The 19,619-nt window shown below is 45.2% G+C and overlaps 1 protein-coding gene across 1 annotated transcript in view; it reads right to left on the bottom strand.

The window, feature by feature from the left end:
• LOC106583438 (helicase ARIP4) overlaps nt 1-19,494 on the bottom strand; it is a 35,364-nt gene extending 15,870 nt beyond the window's left edge. The window contains exons 1-14 of the mRNA XM_014167597.3: nt 19,348-19,494; nt 13,946-14,124; nt 11,907-12,513; nt 10,459-10,592; nt 8,350-8,550; nt 7,592-7,827; nt 6,950-7,132; nt 6,653-6,786; nt 6,151-6,347; nt 5,320-5,662; nt 4,920-5,097; nt 4,365-4,589; nt 930-1,048; nt 480-604 (exon numbers count right to left, since the gene is read on the bottom strand). Coding sequence (XP_014023072.3) covers nt 480-604; nt 930-1,048; nt 4,365-4,589; nt 4,920-5,097; nt 5,320-5,662; nt 6,151-6,347; nt 6,653-6,786; nt 6,950-7,132; nt 7,592-7,827; nt 8,350-8,550; nt 10,459-10,592; nt 11,907-12,513; nt 13,946-14,072 — 2,809 coding nt within the window. The 5' untranslated portion in view covers nt 14,073-14,124; nt 19,348-19,494. The remainder of the gene's footprint in view (nt 1-479; nt 605-929; nt 1,049-4,364; nt 4,590-4,919; nt 5,098-5,319; nt 5,663-6,150; nt 6,348-6,652; nt 6,787-6,949; nt 7,133-7,591; nt 7,828-8,349; nt 8,551-10,458; nt 10,593-11,906; nt 12,514-13,945; nt 14,125-19,347) is intronic.
• Nucleotides 19,495-19,619: the final 125 nt, after the last annotated feature.

The following is a 19,619-nucleotide window of genomic DNA, read 5'->3' as shown; positions in this document are numbered from 1 at the left end:
CTAATTAATCGGCCATTCCGATTAATCGGTCGACCTCTAATGCACGGTAGCTTTGACATCGGTTTTTAACATTGGCGTTAAACTAGACATCGGGCCGATATGGATGTTGGTATTTTTAGCTAATATCGGCCGATTCCGATATGTTCACCGATATATCGTGCATCCCTATATAGGATATGAGGAATCACAGAAAGACTGATTGAGATTAGAGACCATAAGTGAGAGTAGATTTGTTCAGTTAGCGGATTGAGGCCAAAATATTACACAGGACAGGATGCTGTGAAAACAAGCAAACTAGTTTAATAGTCTGGAACAACAGAGTACATTAGTGGGATCTGTGTTCAAATCACAGCTGAGCTAGCACAAGTGAAGAGTCAAAGAGTTGCCATGGGAATAATGATGACAGAGTCTGGGTAGTAGTGGTTGCCATGGGAACAGGGTCGTGCCGTGTGTGTGTGTTTGTATGGATGATGACTCACTGTAGTAGTTGATGTTGCGGACCCAGGTCTGGTTCTGGCCTTGGTTGTCAGGGGAGACTCGGCCTGCTGGCAACGGCCGTCTGGACAGGAAGCCTTCAATGACTGTCAGGGTGGACAAGCTCTGACTGATGGACACACACACACACACACACACACACACACACACACACACACACACACACACACACACACACACACACACACACACACACACACACACACACACACACACACACACACACACACACACACACACACACACACACACACACACACACACACACACACACACACACACACACGTCAGTTAGTATCACATGGATACTTCGAGGTGAAAAACAAAAATACACATTTCCAGTCTCTCTAACGACAATAAAGTCTAAGTATGACTATGCTCATAGGGAGTGTTTGGATGAAGTGTTCTATGTCAGACATAGGAAGAGGTCCAACCTGAAGACCAGGATCTTGTCTCCTCTGCTCACACTCTCATCAATCAGGTGGAAGAGCAGCAGCATCTTGGCAGAGTTCTCCAGAACCCCAGTCTGGTAGTTGCTCATGATGTCCTTGGCCTGGAGTGACAGAGATACAGGGAACAGGACAGGAGATGGGTGAATGAAGGTCATTCTTTCACACCAACGAGGACGTCTTAGGTTTTACTAGAGATGTGCATCTTTCCCTTTCAAGATGATTCGATACAAGGGCTCCGATACAGGAACGATACTTTTCTGTTTGAAAAGATTCGGTTCGATGCACTAACATTTGTTTCATAAACACATTCAAAAAGCAAACATTGACCCCCAACTGGTAGTGTGTTGGTAGATGCCCAGTTTCCTTTATGGCTCAGCTCAGATGCCTACATCCACCATATACACTACCGTTCAAAAGTTTGGGGTCACTTAGAAATGTCCTTGTTTTTAAAAGAAAAGCACATTTTTTGTCCATTAAAATGACATCAAATTGATCAGAAATACAGTGTAGACATTTTTAATATTGTAAATGACTATCGCTTTTTATGGAATATCTACATAATGGGCCTCTGTACAGCTATCAGCAACCATCACTCCTGTGTTCCATTGGCACGTTTATCATTTTAAAAGGCTAATTGATCATTAGAAAACCCTTTTGCAAGTATGTTAGCACAGCTGAAAACTGGCCTTCTTTAGACTAGTTGAGTATCTGGAGCATCAGCATTTGTGGGTTCAATTACAGGCTCAAAATGGCCAGAAACAAAGGACTTTCTTCTGAAACTCGTCAGTCTATTCTTGTTTTGAGAAACAGACGCCTCACAAGTCCTCAACTGGCAGCTTCATTAAATAGTACCCGCAAAACACCAGTCTCAACTTCAACAGTGAAGAGGCGACTCCGGGACGCTGGCCTTCTAGGCAGAGTTCCTCTGTCCAGTGTCTGTGTTCTTTTGCCAATTTTAATCTTTTATTTTTATTGGCCAGTCTGAGATATGGCTTTTTCTTTGCAACTCTGCCTAGAAGGCCAGCATCCTGGAGTCACCTCTTCACTGTTGACGTTGAGACTGGTGTTTTGCAGGTACTATTTATTGAAGCTGCCAGTTGAGGACTTGTGAGGCGTCTGTTTCTCAGAACAAGAATAGACTGATGAGTTTCAGAAGAAAGTCCTTTGTTTCTGGCCATTTTGAGCCTGCCCACAAATGCTGATGCTCCAGATTCTCAACTAGTCTAAAGAAGGCCAGTTTTATTGCTTCTTTATTAATAAGCACAACAGTTTTCAGCTGTGCTAACATAATTGCAAAAGGGTTTTCCAATGACCAATTAGCTTTTTAAAATGATAAACTTTGATTAGCTAACACAACGTGCCAATGGAACACAGGAGTGATGGTTGCTGATAGGTGTAGAGAGGCCCATTATGAAGATATGCTTTTCTTTTAAAAACAAGGACATTTCTAAGTGACCCCTAACTTTTGAACGGTAGTGTATATGGTGGATGTAGGCACCTGAGCTGAGCCATAAGGGAAACTTGGCATTTACCAACACACTACCAGTTGGGGGGCAATGTTTGCTTTTTGTCTCCCCCCCACCATCACCCACTAATGAATGTCATTTTTGCAGATTACAAGTGTTACAGCAAGTAATGTATCAACATTTATCTGTAAACATTAGCTATGACATAGCCAATGAATATATAGCACAACTTTGGATTCCACCCCCATCTAATAATCAAATGGTTAGTGAGATTCTCTTCTTCTGCCACTTCAACCGTGCAGTGCGGGTAGAAAAAAGTGATTGCTGTCCTCGTTATGAAATGATCAACTTTACCCTGTATATCTACAAATGACCATATACTGATTGCTTCAAGCAAAACTAGCACAATTATTGCTGATGGTGAACCTGAACAATGGAAATAAAATGTAATGTAAACCCTGATCAGCATGTATAACCAGATGAGTTGTGTCTCCGGCAGTAGCTTAAGCAACTTTTATTCAGGTAAAACACCATTTTCAAAAGAACATTATATAAAAATAACCTATCAAATTACACTGGTTGTCACTCAACTAATCAAGACTAAGATTGTGCAAGCAATTTTACAAACATTTGAATGCTACCCTGTGACACGTAGATGTGTCAGATCGGGGCCTGCCTCTCGTTGGTGGGCGTGCCAAGTTGCGCACAGCATGCAGTTTGACTAGGCTACTAATATTGCCTGGGGTTGTGTGGCATGCAAAATGATGTGTACAGTAAGGGAAAAAAGTATTTGATCCCCTGTTGATTTTGTACGTTTGCCCACTGACAAAGAAATTATCAGTCTATAATTTTAATGGTAGGTTTATTTGAACAGTGAGAGACAGAATAACAACAAAAACATCCAGAAAAACGCATGTTAAAAATGTTATAAATTGATTTGCATTTTAATGAGGGAAATAAGTATTTGACCCCTCTGCAAAACATGACTTAGTACTTGGTGGCAAAACCCTTGTTGGCAATCACAGAGGTCAGAGTTTATCATTTTACCTTAACGACTTGGAGAAGATCTGCAAAGAGGAGTGGGACAAAATCCCTCCTGAGATGTGTGCAAACCTGGTGGCCAACTACAAGAAACGTCTGACCTCTGTGCTTGCCAACAAGGGTTTTGCCACCAAGTACTAAGTCATGTTTTGCAGAGGGGTCAAATACTTATTTCCCTCAATAAAATGCAAATCAATTTCTAACATTTTTGACATGCGTTTTTCTGGATTTTTTTGTTGTTATTCTGTCTCTCACTGTTCAAATAAACCTACCATTAAAATGATAGACTGATCATTTCTTTGTCAGTGGGCAAACGTACAAAATCAGCAGCGGATCAAATACTTTTTTCCCTCACTGTAGATCAATGACTGTCAACATAATGGCATGCTTAGTTCGACCCTTAAGAGGACGCAGTGGTCACAAAATATTAGGTATTTTCTGAAGGTAGAAAGAAAGTAATTTGAGCAGGCTCAAAAAATTATGAACAGGCGATTCGTAACGTTTTAATTGATTTTCTGACCGATGAATGCTATATTTGGATCCCGCGTACCAATGCGCTCATATCTGAAACATTTAATCCAGGGAACGATGCGTATCGGTGAATCGTTACATCCCTAGGTTTTACAAAACAACTTCAGAATCGTTACAGTGGAAATTCATGCAATAATGAGAACAGCATTCAGTCTGGTTCAACCAGGGTTGTATTCATTAGTGCACACCGCAGCAAAATGCTTTGCAACTGAACATGAAAACAAGCATTTCTTATTGGACAAACTCAGGTATGTGAGGCTATAGGTTTCTACCCGTTTCGGCCTGTTTTATTACTAATGAATAGGACCCAGGCTAACATAGGAGAAGTATCTAACAAGTTCCCAGCCAGCCTGTGGGTTGAGAGAGTGGCGTTACGTACCCATTCGTAGGTGATGACTTGATTGGCTCTCTCTTGGATGGGGTTGAGTGGGGGCAGGGCGACGTTGCCCCGGCTGTTGGCTGAGTCGGCAACTTTGGCCTTCAGGCTGGCGCCGGGGCAGCGAGGGTTGGCGGCCGCCGTGATGTCATCCAGGTCTAGGTCCTGCTCGTTGGCTAGGTTCTCCTTCTGAAGGGTCTCGTACAGCACGTCAGGGTGGTTCCAGATCTACACACACACATCAATGGACTGACTTCAATAATGTTACTGATTCCAGGTTAAGATCAGGGTGTATATCCTGGCTATGCTAACTAACCCACAGCAGTACCCTATCGTCACTATGGTCTATGGCAGAGGTATTCAACTCTTTCCCTATGAGGTCCGCAGCCTGCTGGTTTTCTGTTCTACCTGATAATTAATTGCACCCACTAAATCAGTCTCTAATTGAAAAAATGCAGTGGAACTGGTAAAGAGTTGAGTTTGAGGGGTCTGTGGTATGCCTGACTGCCTGTCTGTCTATCTAATCCCACAGCACCAGTACAGCAATTTCAGCCTCACCTTGCAGCAGACGCAGAAGGCCTTGAGTGGGTTGAGTCCCAGCCAGCCGCTGTTGCCTGCCTCTCTGAAGCGGTTCATAAACTCAGTGTAAAGTGCCCTCTGCAGGGGCGACAGGCGCACCATGATCACATGCTCTTCCTTGGAGGGGAGCTGGTCCCTCAGTACGTCGTGGCCTCGCCTGGGACAGACACGGATTATTATCAGAGTGCATATACACCTAACCAATCCTTCACAGATCTATAGGAGAGAGTATTTAGGATGAGAAACCATATTTGACAGAGAGGATAGAGAAATAGAGAAAAAGAGAGTGAGAGAGACAGAAAGAGCGATATAAAAAGCAAAGGGCGAGGAGAGGTAGGTGAATACATAAAACATAGTCTGCACTCTTCTACACTCTCACCTCTGGACGAAGCCCTCCAGCAGACTATGGAGGACGTGACTTCGATATCTCATCACCCTGGCATCCTGCGGCGTGCTGTCCACACACTGCCCGTTCAGAATGGGCCTCTCGAACATGTTACTGAACTCCTGCCTGGTGCCCAGGAAGTCAGGCCTGACAAAGTCCACCATGCACCAGTACTCTATCAGGTTGTTCTGGAGGGGGTATCCTGTTAGGACCACACGTCGCCTGGAGCGGATGTTTTTCAGGGCCTGTGAGGTGCTGGCGTGACAGTTCTTAATGCGGTGGCCCTCATCACAGATCACCACGTCTGGACCGGGCCTGGCCAGGGCCTTCTCCATTCCTGGGAGGAGGAGGAGTGAGTGAGTAAAACACAGGTTGGGAGAATGTGTGTGTGTTTGTAGGTGTGTGAGAAAAAAGAGAGTAAAACACAGGTTACATAAATGATGATGAATAGATAAAATAATAACGTTCTCTGATCTATTATTAGTAGTAGAATGTCATTGCAATTCATCAGCCTTGGCATTTTAATATTGTAATTTATGCTGCTTTTTTACAAGGCTTAACTCATCCAGTGTCTAGTGAACTGTCAGCCTACAGTATTGTATCATTATATTGGTGATACATTATTTCATATTCATAAAGCTTGTCAGAGTCAGTTTTGCATTTTAGATCACAATAAATAATATTAGCTGGACATGATCCTTGATCAGCACTCCTAATTTGAAACAACAGCTGGCTGGCTGGCTGGCTGCCTGGCTGCCGCTGCCGCTACTGCCCCAAAACACCTATAGTGGATCCTGCAGCGACCTCTAACCACTGACCCCTTACCTTTCATGAGCTCCTGCTGCCTCTCCTCTTCGTCCAGGTCGATGATGACGGGTCCCTGGGGCTTCTTGGACTTCCTCTTCCTGCCAGTCACAAAGCTCTTCTTCAGGGACAGCAGGCGGTACATCTCATACCCCATCAGGAGGACACCTCCATCCCTGGACCAGTCCTCCACTACCTTAGCCCGAGCCACCGTGGTTCTGTAGGGCACACACACACAATCACACGTAAGCAATGTTACGTACACATGCTCTCGCGCACAGGCACACATCAGGGCTGTCTTTAAGTACCTCATGGCTATACCGTACACACAGCAGTACACAAACACACACGGCAGTACACAAACGGCAGCAGCACACACACACACGGCATAACACACACACGGCAGAATACGAACAAACACACACGCGGCAGAACACGCGCGCGCGGCAGAACACACACGACAGTATACAATTGACACACAGTGCATTGTGTTAGTCAGCTTTACTATATAAATGTCATGTACTTGTGCTCGTCATTGAGGATGTGGACTCTGAAGGTGCGTCCTGTGACGATGGCAGGGTCACTATCAGGGGGAAGGGCCTCTTGGGTGGGAAGCCACAGGTTAAACTCCGCCAGCCAGTTCTGAAGGGTGTTCACCTGGGGAGAAAGAGAGAGATAAAGACACAGCTGTGCTCACAGACAGCCACACACACACAGACACACACACTGGGGAGATGAACAGAGAGCAATGGGAGAACAGAGACAGAAAGCAAGAGAAGAAAGCGAGACACACCCATCATCTCCTTAACGGTCTACTCACAGGGACGATGGCCAGTACGGTGTGGGCCCCGGTGTGTCTGAGCAGGATGTCTATAAAGGAGATGACCTGCAGGGTCTTACCCAGACCCATGCTGTGGGCCAGGATACAGCCAAACCCACTGCTGCCCTTATAGCGCTCCAGAGACTCCACCAGGTTATCATAGAGGAACCGGATCCCACCAACCTGGGGAGGGAGGGAGGGAGGGAGAGAGGAAGGAAAGAAGGGGGAGGAAAGTGGGGGAAGAAGTGAGAAGGAGATGAGGGATGGAGGAAGAGAGAGAATGAACTCAATTAAATAACGCATGCAGTCAAGGCACTTTTACTTGTACCCGGCCTGCCTTTGTGACACCATCTCCCATGTTGCAGCAGTGTGTGTGAGAGAGTTAGTGTACCTGGTGAGGTTTGACGTCGCGTGCCAGTTGTGGGGTGTGGTACAGGTCTTTCTCCTCTGTGGGGTGCTGCAGTCTGTGTGTGTGTGTGTTAGTTAACGTACCTGGTGAGGTTTGACAGCGCGGGACAGCTGTGGGGCGAGGCTTCCTCCTCTGCAGGGTGCTGCAGTGTGTGTGTGTGTGTGTGTGTGTGTGTGTGTGTGTGTGTGTGTGTGTGTGTGTGTGTGTGTGTGTGTGTGTGTTAGTTAACGTACCTGGTGAGGTTTGACGGCTCGGGCCAGCTGTGGGGCGAGGAACAGGTCTTCCTCCTCTGCGGGGTGGTTGATATTAACTAGGACCCTCCCCTGGGCATCTGGTTGGTTGAGCGAGTCGTTGATGTGTGCGCCGCTGCTCTCCGCCGTGCCCCCCACACCTTCGTCCTCGTCCTCATTGGCTGACTCACTGCTGATCTGCAGGGCATCGTCGTCCCCGGAGCTCAGCTCGATCACGTCTGGGAGGAAGTTGATTAATTAGATTTATTTATTATTCAGGTAAACAACGACACAGTTAAAAACATCAAAATAACCCACTTATTTCCACTGTGGTCCTGGAGAGACAGCAGGCATCATTGGTTCCGAGCAGGAAAATGTATATTCATAGTTCATGCCATTAAGCGTTCGTAACCTGACAGCTAACCAATTACTGTGTGTGATATATATATATAGAACGTTATAGGTAGAACCTTAAAGTTATAACGTTCTTTGGTTGGACCAACAGGAATATATATATATTCTACCTATAACGTTCTTTGCCCTTGTGGAGATCTGAGAGGATTGGACAGGTCTAAGAAATATGTTAATAGCGCCGCCTTACCTTCTGATAGATAGGCTATGGGGAAGTTACACCATATTGCTTACACCAATCAAATAGTCTCAGATCTTCACAAGTGCATAGGGTCTCGGGGTTCAATTTGGGACACAGCCAGAGAGTTGTGGTTGTTCCCTTTGTTTGAGCAGTCCTCCTACAGTCTTACCGTCTCTGATAGCAGGTCTGACAGCGGGTCTGATAGCCAGTCTGATAATGGGGATAGCTGGTGGCTTGACATCCTCCTGCTTCTCTTCCTCCTCACTGCTGTCACTGCTGTCCAGGCAGATGACATCCTGCCTGGCTAGGAAAGCAGCCTCTAACGACCCCTGACCTTGACACTCCTCCTCCCCAGGCCTCAACACCGATTCTATTGGAGGAGAGGGGGAAATGCACAGAGAACAATGAGAGAGAGAGAGAGAGAGAGAGAGAGAGGAAAGAGAGAGACACAGACAGGCAGAGCAGGATACGGGTAACACGGAACCCAAACCAGCTGCGCGTGCGCCATCGTGCATACATTTATTTTGACCCCCTACACCAAACGCGATCACGACAAGCAGGTTAAAATATCAAAACAAACTCTGAACCAATGACATTAATTTGCGGACAGGTCGAAAAGCGTTAAACATTTATGGAAATTTAGCTTGCTGTTGCTAGCTAATTTGTCCTATTTAGCTAGCTTGCTGTTGCTAGCTAATTTGTCCTATTTAGCTAGCTTGCTGTTGCTAGCTAATTTGTCCTATTTAGCTAGCTTGCTGTTGCTAGCTAATTTGTCCTATTTAGCTAGCTTGCTGTTGCTAGCTAATTTGTCCTGGGATATAAACATTAGGTTGTTATTTTACCTGAAATGCACAAGGTCCTCTACTCCGACAATTAATCCACAGATAAAACGGTCAACCGAATCGTTTCTAGTCATCCCTCCTCCTTCCAGGCTTTTTCATCGTTTAACTTATATGGTGATTGGCATCTACACTTTCATAGTATTACCACGACAACCGGCAACAGTTCATCTTTCAATCACCCACGTGGATATAACCAATGAGGAGATGGCAGGTGGGTACCTGCTTCTATAAACCAATGAGATGGGAGAGGCAGGACTTGCAGCGTGATCTGCGTCAGAAATAGGAATGACTTCTATTTTAGCCCCTGGCAACGGAGATGCTCGTTGAGTGGGTGCAATAATTGGATGCAATAATTGCAGTGTGGGTGCAATAATTGAATAATATAGATTCCTAAATTTATTTTGCAATGCTCGCGCACACGACGAGAGCCGTGTAGTCAGGGTATAAGTGAAAGATCGAAAGAGAAGGGATGAGCACAGTACATCAGAAAGTAGTAAATTTTTTTGGGGGGGCTTTGTCTAAAATGTACTAAAATGATCTATTTGACATAGGCGGGTTGGTTGTTTCGCAAGAAAAACAACATATGCACAACTATGGGGCAAAACAGACGGGGTTGGTTGGCTTAGATTGTTGACAATATATCAACTATATTTTGTCTCCCATGTTTACTGAAAACCCAAATTCATTTGTATAATGAGCACTTGTTGTCTCAAATATATCGTTACAGATGTTGGTTAGCTAGCTAGTGAATTTTTGCCGTATTAGCATAGACGTGACATGAGTCAAAACATGGTATCTAGAACAAGATAAAACTAGCTGAAAAGTGCCACCTACGATTCCCCACATTGCAGCTTCTTGCTAGCTATCTAGACCTTCAGAATCACAACCCCCACACAGACCTCTGCCCCAACTAAATTTGAATAAAACAGTTTGACAGTGTTTGAGTGCACCCCATAAAAAAGAGGCACCGGTAGAAGTGGCGCTACAGTCAGAGGCTTCATGTGTAGCAAGTGAAGTGGGAGATTTCTAATCAATGCTAGATGGAATTTAAATAACCAAATTAAGTTGGCTAAATGAGAAGGCGTATGCTACAATGATCAACCAACAAGTAGGCCGTTTCATATGAATGGAGTTGTTGTAGACAAGGACACCTCAAAATAGCCTCAATTAGTCTTGCTACTTTAGCTAGCTAGTTGGCTACTGTAGCTAGCTAGCTTCTTTACAACGATTTGATGCAGCAAAGACAGGCCGCAGCAAGTTTGTCTAACTAGCACGATTCGGTTTGGTTACTTTCTCCCTTAGTCCTACACACATTGACTGGCCCCCACCACTCCCCCACTCTTCTGCTGAAACAAGCAGAGCTCTCAGAGTCTCCATTGAAGCCCCCCCAAATGTATTTTCTTTGTCCAGAGGGTGGTTTGGGGTAGAACTCTCACCTGGGGGAGGACAATCTGTGACAGGTGGTGCTGTATAGTCCTTCCTCTGCTGCTCCAGACGCCTCAGCCTCTCTAACTCCTCCTGCTGGGCTGCCTTGGTCACTGCTTCCATCTGGTGCTCCTTTAGCAGCTTCCTGTTTGGAAGAGAGAAGGACGGGTTAGAGGAGAGGAGGACTTGTTAGACGAGAGCACAGGAGACTGGTTAAAGTAGATGAGGACAGTGGACAGGTTAAAGTAGAGGAGGACAGGTTAGAGGAGAGGACAGGGGACAGGTTAGAGGAGAGGAGGACGGGTTAGAGGAGGATGGGATAGAGGAGGAGGACGGTCCGAGGAAGATGGGTCAGAGGAGAGGAGGAGTACTGGGTCGGAGGAGAGGAGGAGGACTGGGTCAGAGGAGAGGAGGAGGACGGGGTCAGAGGAGAGGAGGAGGACGGGGTCAGAGGAGAGGAGGAGGACGGGGTCAGAGGAGAGGAGGAGGACGGGGTCAGAGGAGAGGAGGAGGACGGGGTCAGAGGAGAGGAGGAGGACGGGGTCAGAGGAGAGGAGGAGGACGGGGTCAGAGGAGAGGAGGAGGACGGGGTCAGAGGAGAGGAGGAGGACGGGGTCAGAGGAGAGGAGGAGGACGGGGTCAGAAGAGAGGAGGAGGACGGGGTCAGAAGAGAGGAGGAGGACGGGGTCAGAGGAGAGGATGAGGACGGGTCAGAGGAGGGACGAGGACGGGTCAGAGGAGGGACGGGTCAGAAGGGAGGGGGCCGGGTCAGAAGGGAGGGGGCCGGGTCAGAAGGGAGGGGGCCGGGTCAGAAGGGAGGGGGCCGGGTTAGAGGAGAGGAGGATGGGGGGCGGGTCAGAGGAGGACGGGCGGGTCAGAAGAGAGGAGGATGGGGGCGGGTCAGAAGAGAGGAGGATGGGGGGCGAGTCAGAAGAGAGGAGGATGGGGGCGGGTCAGAAGAGGAGGACGGGTCAGAGGAGAGGAGGACGGGTTAGAGGAGAGGAGGACGGGTCAGAGGAGGACGGGGGGGCGGGTCAGAAGAGAGGAGGACGGGTCAGAGGAAAGGAGGTTGGGTCAGAGGAGAGGAGGACGAGTTAGAGGAGGACGGGTTAGAGGAGAGGAGGTTGGGTCAGAGGAGAGGAGGACGAGTTAGAGGAGAGGAGGTTGGGTCAGAGGAGAGGAGGACGAGTTAGAGGAGAGGAGGTTGGGTCAGAGGAGAGGAGGACGAGTTACAGGAAAGGAGGTTGGGTCAGAGGAGAGGAGGACGAGTTAGAGGAGAGGAGGACGGGTTAGAGGAGAGGAGGTTGGGTCAGAGAGGAGGACGGGTCAGAGGAGAGGAGGTTGGGTCAGAGGAGAGGAGGACGGGTCAGAGGAAAGAAGGACGGGTCAGAGGAGAGGAGGGGGATACGTTAGAAGAGAGGGTGCATTATACATTGGCACTGCCCTATCAAACAAATACCTGATGTTCTTCCTCATGTGTGCTGGTTTAGAGGTCTTAACAGGCTTAGGGTCCTTAGACTTCGGTTTCTTCTTTTTGCCCGCAGAGGGCTTGTTCTGGCTGGGGCTCTCAGGACCAGACGAAGGGGCCTGGGACTTTGAAGCCTTAGAGGCCCTCGGTTTCTTCTTTTTGCCCGCAGAGGGTTTGTCCTGGCTGGGGCTCTCAGGACCGGACGAAGGGGCCTGGGACTTTGAAGCCTTGGAGGCCCTTGGTTTCTTCTTTTTGCCCGCAGGGGGCTTGTCCTGGCTGGGGCTCTCAGGACGGGACGGGGGCTGGGAGCGAGACGCAGGTCTGGAGTTGGGCTGGGAGGAAGGCCTGGAGGCGGGCTTTTTGTCCGCAGAGGGCTTGTCCTGACTGGGGCTCTCAGGACAGGATGGGGGCTGGGAGCCATCGCCAGACGGGGGCTGGGAGCGAGACGCAGGTCTCGAGTTGGGCTGGGAGGAAGGCCTGGAGGCGGGCTGAGACGGGGGCCCAGAGGGAGGCTCTTCCGAGGGTGAGGTAGCTGAGGGGGAGTCCCTCCCTCCCTGGGTCTCCATCTCTGTACTGCCATGGCCACTCTCTGGCCGCTCTGTGGGACAGAGGAGCAGAGAATGACATCAATCAGTCAACTAATTATTAAATCAGTGTCTGGGGAAACTGGCCAATAGGGTTAGAGAAATAGACTAACCCTTTTGGGAAAGCATTGTTTGTTGGGAACTTTCTCCAATCCCTCTTGGACAGTATTGAATGGTGTTGAATGCATTCAGTTGTACAACTGACTAGATATCCCCCTTTCCCTTACCGAAGCATTGGTTTATCAGTTTCTGGGGTACTTTCAATGGAGAATCTCAATTGAACAAAATTCTTAGTCCAGGATCAGGCTTAATGATGTGTCTGGGAAATCGTCCTTAAATCCTAACTCTTGTATTCTTTAATGAGCTAAATAATAATTTTCTCTATGGTTCATTCATGGCTGTTACTGTCTGACCCCAGTAAGACATGTTACATACAGTGTCTGCGTCCCAAATGGAACCCTATTCCCTTAATAGTGCACTACTTTTCACAAGAGCCCTATGGGCCCTGGTCAAAGGTACAGCACTAGAAAGAGACTAGGGTCCCATTTGGGACGCATCCAGTGTCTTCATTAGTCTCCCATCCTTCTAGGCAGCCAGGCTGTGAGAGTTAGTGGGGCCTTGCCTGGTGTTCCTTACCCCTGGAAGCCTCTCACATTCTTGGCATTGAACACATAGTTTGGAGGCGTTGCTCAGAGCAGATGCAGGCAGCTCCAGGCTGGAAGTTTCATTCCAGCAGCATTCATCAAAACCTGCATTCTCCTGCCTGTGGTACTGTCTGTTCTAACATGTTGTTGACACTAGTCCGTCTGTAACAATGTGGGACACTGTAGCTCCGAAGACTCTCTCCAAGTGCCTGGCTCACTACCTGACTGTTGTGTGTCCCAAATGGCACTCTATTCCCTCTGTAGTGCACTACTTTTGACCAGGTACCATAGGTACCATGTAGGGAATAGGGTGCCATTGGGGACATGTACTCTGTGTAATTGATTGGTTGACTACATAAGTTCACATTTTAAATAAAGATGTTTTGCATCAGACTGCTGTACAACCATTTTAAAACAGACTCAGCGATATGACGTTGCCCTGAGCAGCAGGATGAACTGAGAATATTGAGCGCAATGCAAGACGATGCACTCGCACAGAGTATCTGCACATGTGGATGGGTACGGTTCGCTCTGCTGCAACGTGGTAGCTGCAGCACAACAACAGTGGACAAGTGCTGTTTACTTTATGTATCACCTACTCTACCTTTAACAGATATAGTATTTAAAGTGAATGACTTGTAGAATGTGGTCTTCTGTTCTGACTGGTATTAATGTTGAGTAGTAAACTAGAGGCAACTTCTACGGAGGTGACACCTTTCCCCTGCCACTTCCCCCCTGCCACTTCCCCCCTGCCACTTTCCCCCTGCCACTTCCCCCCTGCCACTTCCCCCCTGCCACTCACCGACTGCATCATCTTCATCATCCCCATCATTGTCACCCTCATCATCAATCTCCTCCTCTTCCAGATCCTCCTCTTCACTGTTAACGCTGGGGTCCAGGTCACTTCCTGAGATCGATTCTTCAGACATGGCGTCCCGCAGAGCTCAGAGAGCATTACCTACACATCCTCACTTGGGGTACCTGCAATCAAATAGAGTACACACCGCTTTAGCCATTATGTCAAACAACAAAGCAGAGACCCCATTTAAAGGGGTAGTTGACCTAGGCTAATTCAGGGTAAGGAAACAAATATGTAATTTTGGCTAACTCTCTTTAAGCTTGGCAAAGTGTGTGGAGTTTATTGTTGTGAAGTGGGCTGTCTTGTTGGGGGTTGGAAAATAGAACGAAAATGTGGAAAAACAACAAATGCATGATAACATAAATCACATCAGCAAGTAGATCATTATCAATCACATGGTTTCATTTTCACTTTCGTCATCTAAGCACGGTTTCATTTTCACTTTCGTCATCTAAGACAGAAGTGCTTGCAATAGAACAATACAGTAAATTTCAAACTGTCATCACTTTACTCTGCCCTCTTCTAAAGCTTGCATTCTCAAAGAGTCAGAGAGAAAAGAGTAAAAGGAGCTTGTGTGTGTGTGTGTATTTATGTGTGTGAGCGAGAGACAGTGTGAGCGAGCGGGCCAATTACATAAGAGCTAAGTTACATAACTGGCCATTGCCACTCAGGCTGTGCCTTCCCTTGAACAGGCTAACCCAATAGACACACAGAGCATGGTCTCTCTGCCCCTTTCTCTCACCTCATTCACATACAAAAGCCTACATACAGTCTCAGGGCAGGTCAGACACTGTTCCTTCAGATGGTTATGAAACGACTGTGTCAGGTCTGAGTGTCACAGATCCCGCCCACACACGCAAGATAGACATTCTCTCACGCACTTTAAGTCTACCGTTCTCCTATTAATGAAAGATGCAGAGTGTGCTGCAAAGCTAGAAATGAGATATTTTATGTCATGTCTCTTATAAATGTGTGGAGCAGCAAACTTGGCAAGGCTCATACTTGGTCATAAGAGTTGATGGGCAAACTACAGTGCCTTCAGAAAGAATTCACACCTCCTGACTTTTTCCACATTTTGTTATGTTACAACCTGAATTTAAAATGGATTACATGTAGATTGTGTCACTGGCCTACACACAATACCCCATAACGTCAAAGTGGAATTATGTTTTTCAACATTTTTACAAATTAATTAAAAAGGAAAAGCTGAAATGTCTTGAGTCAATAAGTTAGTGTTTCCAAACTCATTCCTGGGGACCCCAAAGGGTGCACGTTTTGGTTTTTGCCCCCAGTACCACACAGCTGATTCAAATAATCTATGTAGTGCTCGGGCAAAAAACAAAACGTGCACCTCATGGACTCCCGTGAACAGAGTTTGGGAAACATTGCAATAAGTATTCAAACGCAGCGTCATGACAAGCCTAAATAAGTTCAGGAGTAAAAAGGTGCTTAACAAGTCACATAAGTTGCATGGACTCACTCTGTGTGCAATAATAGTGTTTAACATGATTTTTGAATGACTACCTCATCTCTGTATCCCACACATACATGTATCTGTAAGGTCCTTCAGGCGAGCAGTGAATTTCAAACACAGTATCAAACACAAAGACCAGGGAGGTTTTCCAATGCCTCGCAAAGAAGGGCACCTATTGGTAGATGGGTAAAAATAAAATAAAAAGCAGACAATGAATATCCCTTTGAGCATGGTGAAGTTATTAATTACACTTTGGATAGTGTAGTAATACACCCAGTCAGTACAAAGATACAGGCGTCCTTCCTAACTCACTACAGACCCTGGAAACCGCTCTTGGATTTCACTGAGGCCAATGGTGACTTTATTAAAACAGTTAGAGTTTAATGGCTGTGATAGGAGAAAACTGAGGATTGATCAACAACATTGTAGTTACTCCACAATACTAACCTAAATGACTGAGTGAAAAGAAAGCTTGTACGGAATAACAATATTTCAAAACATGCATCCTGTTTGAAATAAGGCACTACAATAAAAAACAAACGGCAAAAAATGTGGAATAGAAATTAACTTTATGTCGGGAATACAAAGCGTTATGTTTGGGGGGCAAATCCAACACAACACATCACGGAGTACCACAATTTTCAAGCCTGGTGGTGGCTGCATCATGTTATGGGTATGCTTGTCATCAGCAAGGACAAGGGAGGTTTTTTCTTTGGATAAAAATAAACGGAATAGAGCTAAGCACAGGCAACATCCTTGAGGAAAACCTTGATCAGTCCGCTGTCCAACAGACAAATTCACCTTTCAGCAGGGCAATAACCTAAAACACAAGGCTAAATATACACTGGAGTTGCTTACCAAGACGACACCGAATGTTCCTGAGTGGCCTAGTTACAGTTGACTTAAATCAGCTTGAAAATCTATGGCAAGACTTGAAAATGGCTGTCTAGCAATTAGCAACAACCAACTTGACAGAGATTTAAGAATTTTAAAAAGAGCAATGTGTAAATGTTGTACAATCCAGGTGTGCAAAGTTGTAATCGCTGCCAAAGGTGATTCTAACATGTATTGACTCAAGGGTGTGAATAGTCATATAAACTGAGATATTTCTGTATTTCATTTTCAATACATTTGCAAACATTTCTAGAAACATGTTTTCACTTTTCCATTTGGGGTATTGTGTGTTGATGGGTAAGATTATTATTTTTTTAATCCATTTTGAATTCAGGCTGTAACAACAAAAAGTGGAAAAGTCTAGGGGTATGAATACTTTCTGAAGGCACTGTGTCTGTGATGATTACCCATCCAAATGAATCCAATATGCACAAGACCATTTTTTTTTTAACCATTTCCCTCTCATACTAGTGCTGTCATAAATGTAATTTAAAAGGTGTTACATACACAATACTTCACATGGTTATTTGGTCTGCCACTTATTGTGTTTACATAACCCGTGTAATTGATAGGTTATATTAATCAAATGTGAAGTTAATGACATGTTATGTAATTGATAGGTTATTTTAATCAATTATAATGTTATTTATATTTGGATCAACTAAAAAAGCCTCCATAAAAGGAGGCTTGTATAATGCAGAGATGACACTTAAATATGTACTTTATTTAAGATAATAGAAACCCAATGTTGAAGTAAAGACCCCTGTAACTAAAATCAACACATATTTAGTTTGGGATAAATGATTTGCCTTCTGTAAGTTTAAGAAACATTGCTTTGTGCCTTGTAATTCTGTTACCAAAAACCTGCGTCTAAGAAATGTTCTAATTTCTCTCCCTCGTGGAGGATAATGAAAGTTCACAGAAGTAACAAGTAAAGGTAGACCTACCAATAAGTTGTAGTGTTTTACTGATTTTTTATTTATTAATTTAACTAGGCAAGTCAGTTAAAAACAAATTCTCATTTTACAATGATGGCCTACCCCAGCCAAACCCTCCCCTAACCCAGATGACGCTGGGCCAATTGTGCGCTGCCCTATGGGACTCCCGATCACGGCCGGTTGTGATATAGCTCGGGATCGAACCAGGGTCTGTAGTGACGCCTCTAGCACTGAGATGCAGTGCCTTAGACCGCTGCGCCACTCAGGAGCACTGACATCAGTTTGTTTAGGAATTATTAAGTGATTAAAACTCTAATTTCCCCCCCCAAAAAAAAATCAGTAACGGAATTTCTGCATTGAATTAGCTACAATGGGAAATCATAGTAGTCACAAACCACAGTTGGCCCATGTCCTCCCACTGGCATACTGTTATGTTCAGCTCATAAGTTTTTTTCTTCTTCTATTTCTGTCATCTGGTGCTCAAAGCAAGACTGTGAAAACAGTCTGGACAACCCTGCCTCTCACTCACTCTCTCGCCAGTTAATGTCACCTTACTGACACCTACCACCTACCCTCTTTCCATTTACTGTAACAAGCATCCTGAAAAGTAGTTGAAATCTGGTCAGTCAGCCCTGGCCAGAACAAATCTGAACCAATCATAGACGTCTATGTTTCACAAGTTTGGACAGCACAGTAGAGAAGTTGTATGATTTGTTAAACTTAAAATCAATGGCTTTTGTTTGGCATGCATTTTAAAGTGAAAAATTAGTCAAATCGTAATTCTGTTACCGTGGAATTGCCTATATCTATCTCACTAGCTGTGTTATTCAGGTTTTCTATGTAGGCTAACAGGGACTGTATTCATAAAGCGACAGAGTAGGAGTGCTGATCTAGGATCAGGTTCCCACTGTTCAAAAATTACTATATAAAAGGCTAAACTGATCATAGATCAGCCTTGTGGATAGTGGCCCAGAGCTGATTGAGAGAACACTGGAGGTGAAAACCTTGTGTAAAAAAATAAAATATAGTGTCAAATCTGACACAGGAAGGAACCTGCAGCATTGAACAGTCAGAATCACAGATCGCCGCCTGCCTCTCAAACCCTATGAATCTCAACATTCAGTATCTTTGTGATCGGTATCCATGGTGAACCCAGATAGAGTCAGCCGATACATTGAACGGTTTTCAATAATACATGCATGTCCAGCATAAAATATTTATACATTCCTGCACAGCTGCTTACAAAATATTAACTGTATGGCCACTACACTGAGCAGCATGTGAATAATACCTCTCCTCCTGCATATCAAACTATGATCCCAAGGCAATAATTGTGTGTTATTTGGATTTAGATTTAAGAAAACATAACTTCCTCTCCCACACATTACTATTGAGCCATAGTGCAGTGTGTTACATAAACATGCTAAATAAATGCAAAATATTATATCCAACTCTAGTTTCTGTAAGTAGCTATGACGAACAACCATAAAAAGGTAGCCGATACCTGGCTTACTTGTTTTCTGTGCCCACCCTCCTAACGTTTAATATGTTATTAGCTAGCGAACATCAACATTATAAAAAATGTAGAATCTACTAATATTAGCAAGCAAACCAGATACTGGGTTTTTGACCGCTAATCTGGGTTGGAACATTGCTAAGAAATAGCTAGTTAGCTAACGTTAGTACTAGCTACCGAGCCCATTCAAAAGACAGTATTATTCTAAGGCTGGGTAAACTAGCTACCGCGATAGCTATAAATCAGATGACCTACTATCTTTTGTTTTGCCACAATTAGTTAGCTAGCTAAATTTGAACGATTTCTGTGAATATGAACAAACAAGTCGTACTAAATACAGTCAGCTAGTTCGTGCGTGATTGAGCAGCTAGCTTGTTGTTAGCTAGCTAGCATCATGTTAGCATACAAATCGCTGTTTTCAGCCAACGTCTATTGTCCAGGGGATGGCTAATCTAGAAAGCCCCTTATGTCACTGAAAAACAAGTTAAATTCGAACCAAAAAGGTGCCAAACTATGTACTTACATTTTGCATTCCCTTAGGAAATAGTGACGATATGTTAATGATTAATATTTTTTTTTAATAAACACTGTAGCTAGATATTTTTTTATTCCCCCCTCACAGTTTCTTCAAGGGTAACAGTAACAATGTTCCCTGCACGCATGGAAAAACAACACGCCAGAACATAGTTCCGGAGGCACACTCGAATTCCCCCAAACGGTTTAAAAGCAGGCCAAAACTGCTATCAGGCAGGGCCCAACATTCCTATTTGATTTTAGTTTGTGCTGTACTCAGCA

This window comes from Salmo salar, chromosome 22, assembly GCF_965601325.2.
Source record: "Salmo salar chromosome 22, fSalSal1, whole genome shotgun sequence".
NCBI classification, from domain to species: domain Eukaryota; kingdom Metazoa; phylum Chordata; class Actinopteri; order Salmoniformes; family Salmonidae; genus Salmo; species Salmo salar.
This window is presented reverse-complemented; position numbering and strand designations above follow the sequence as displayed.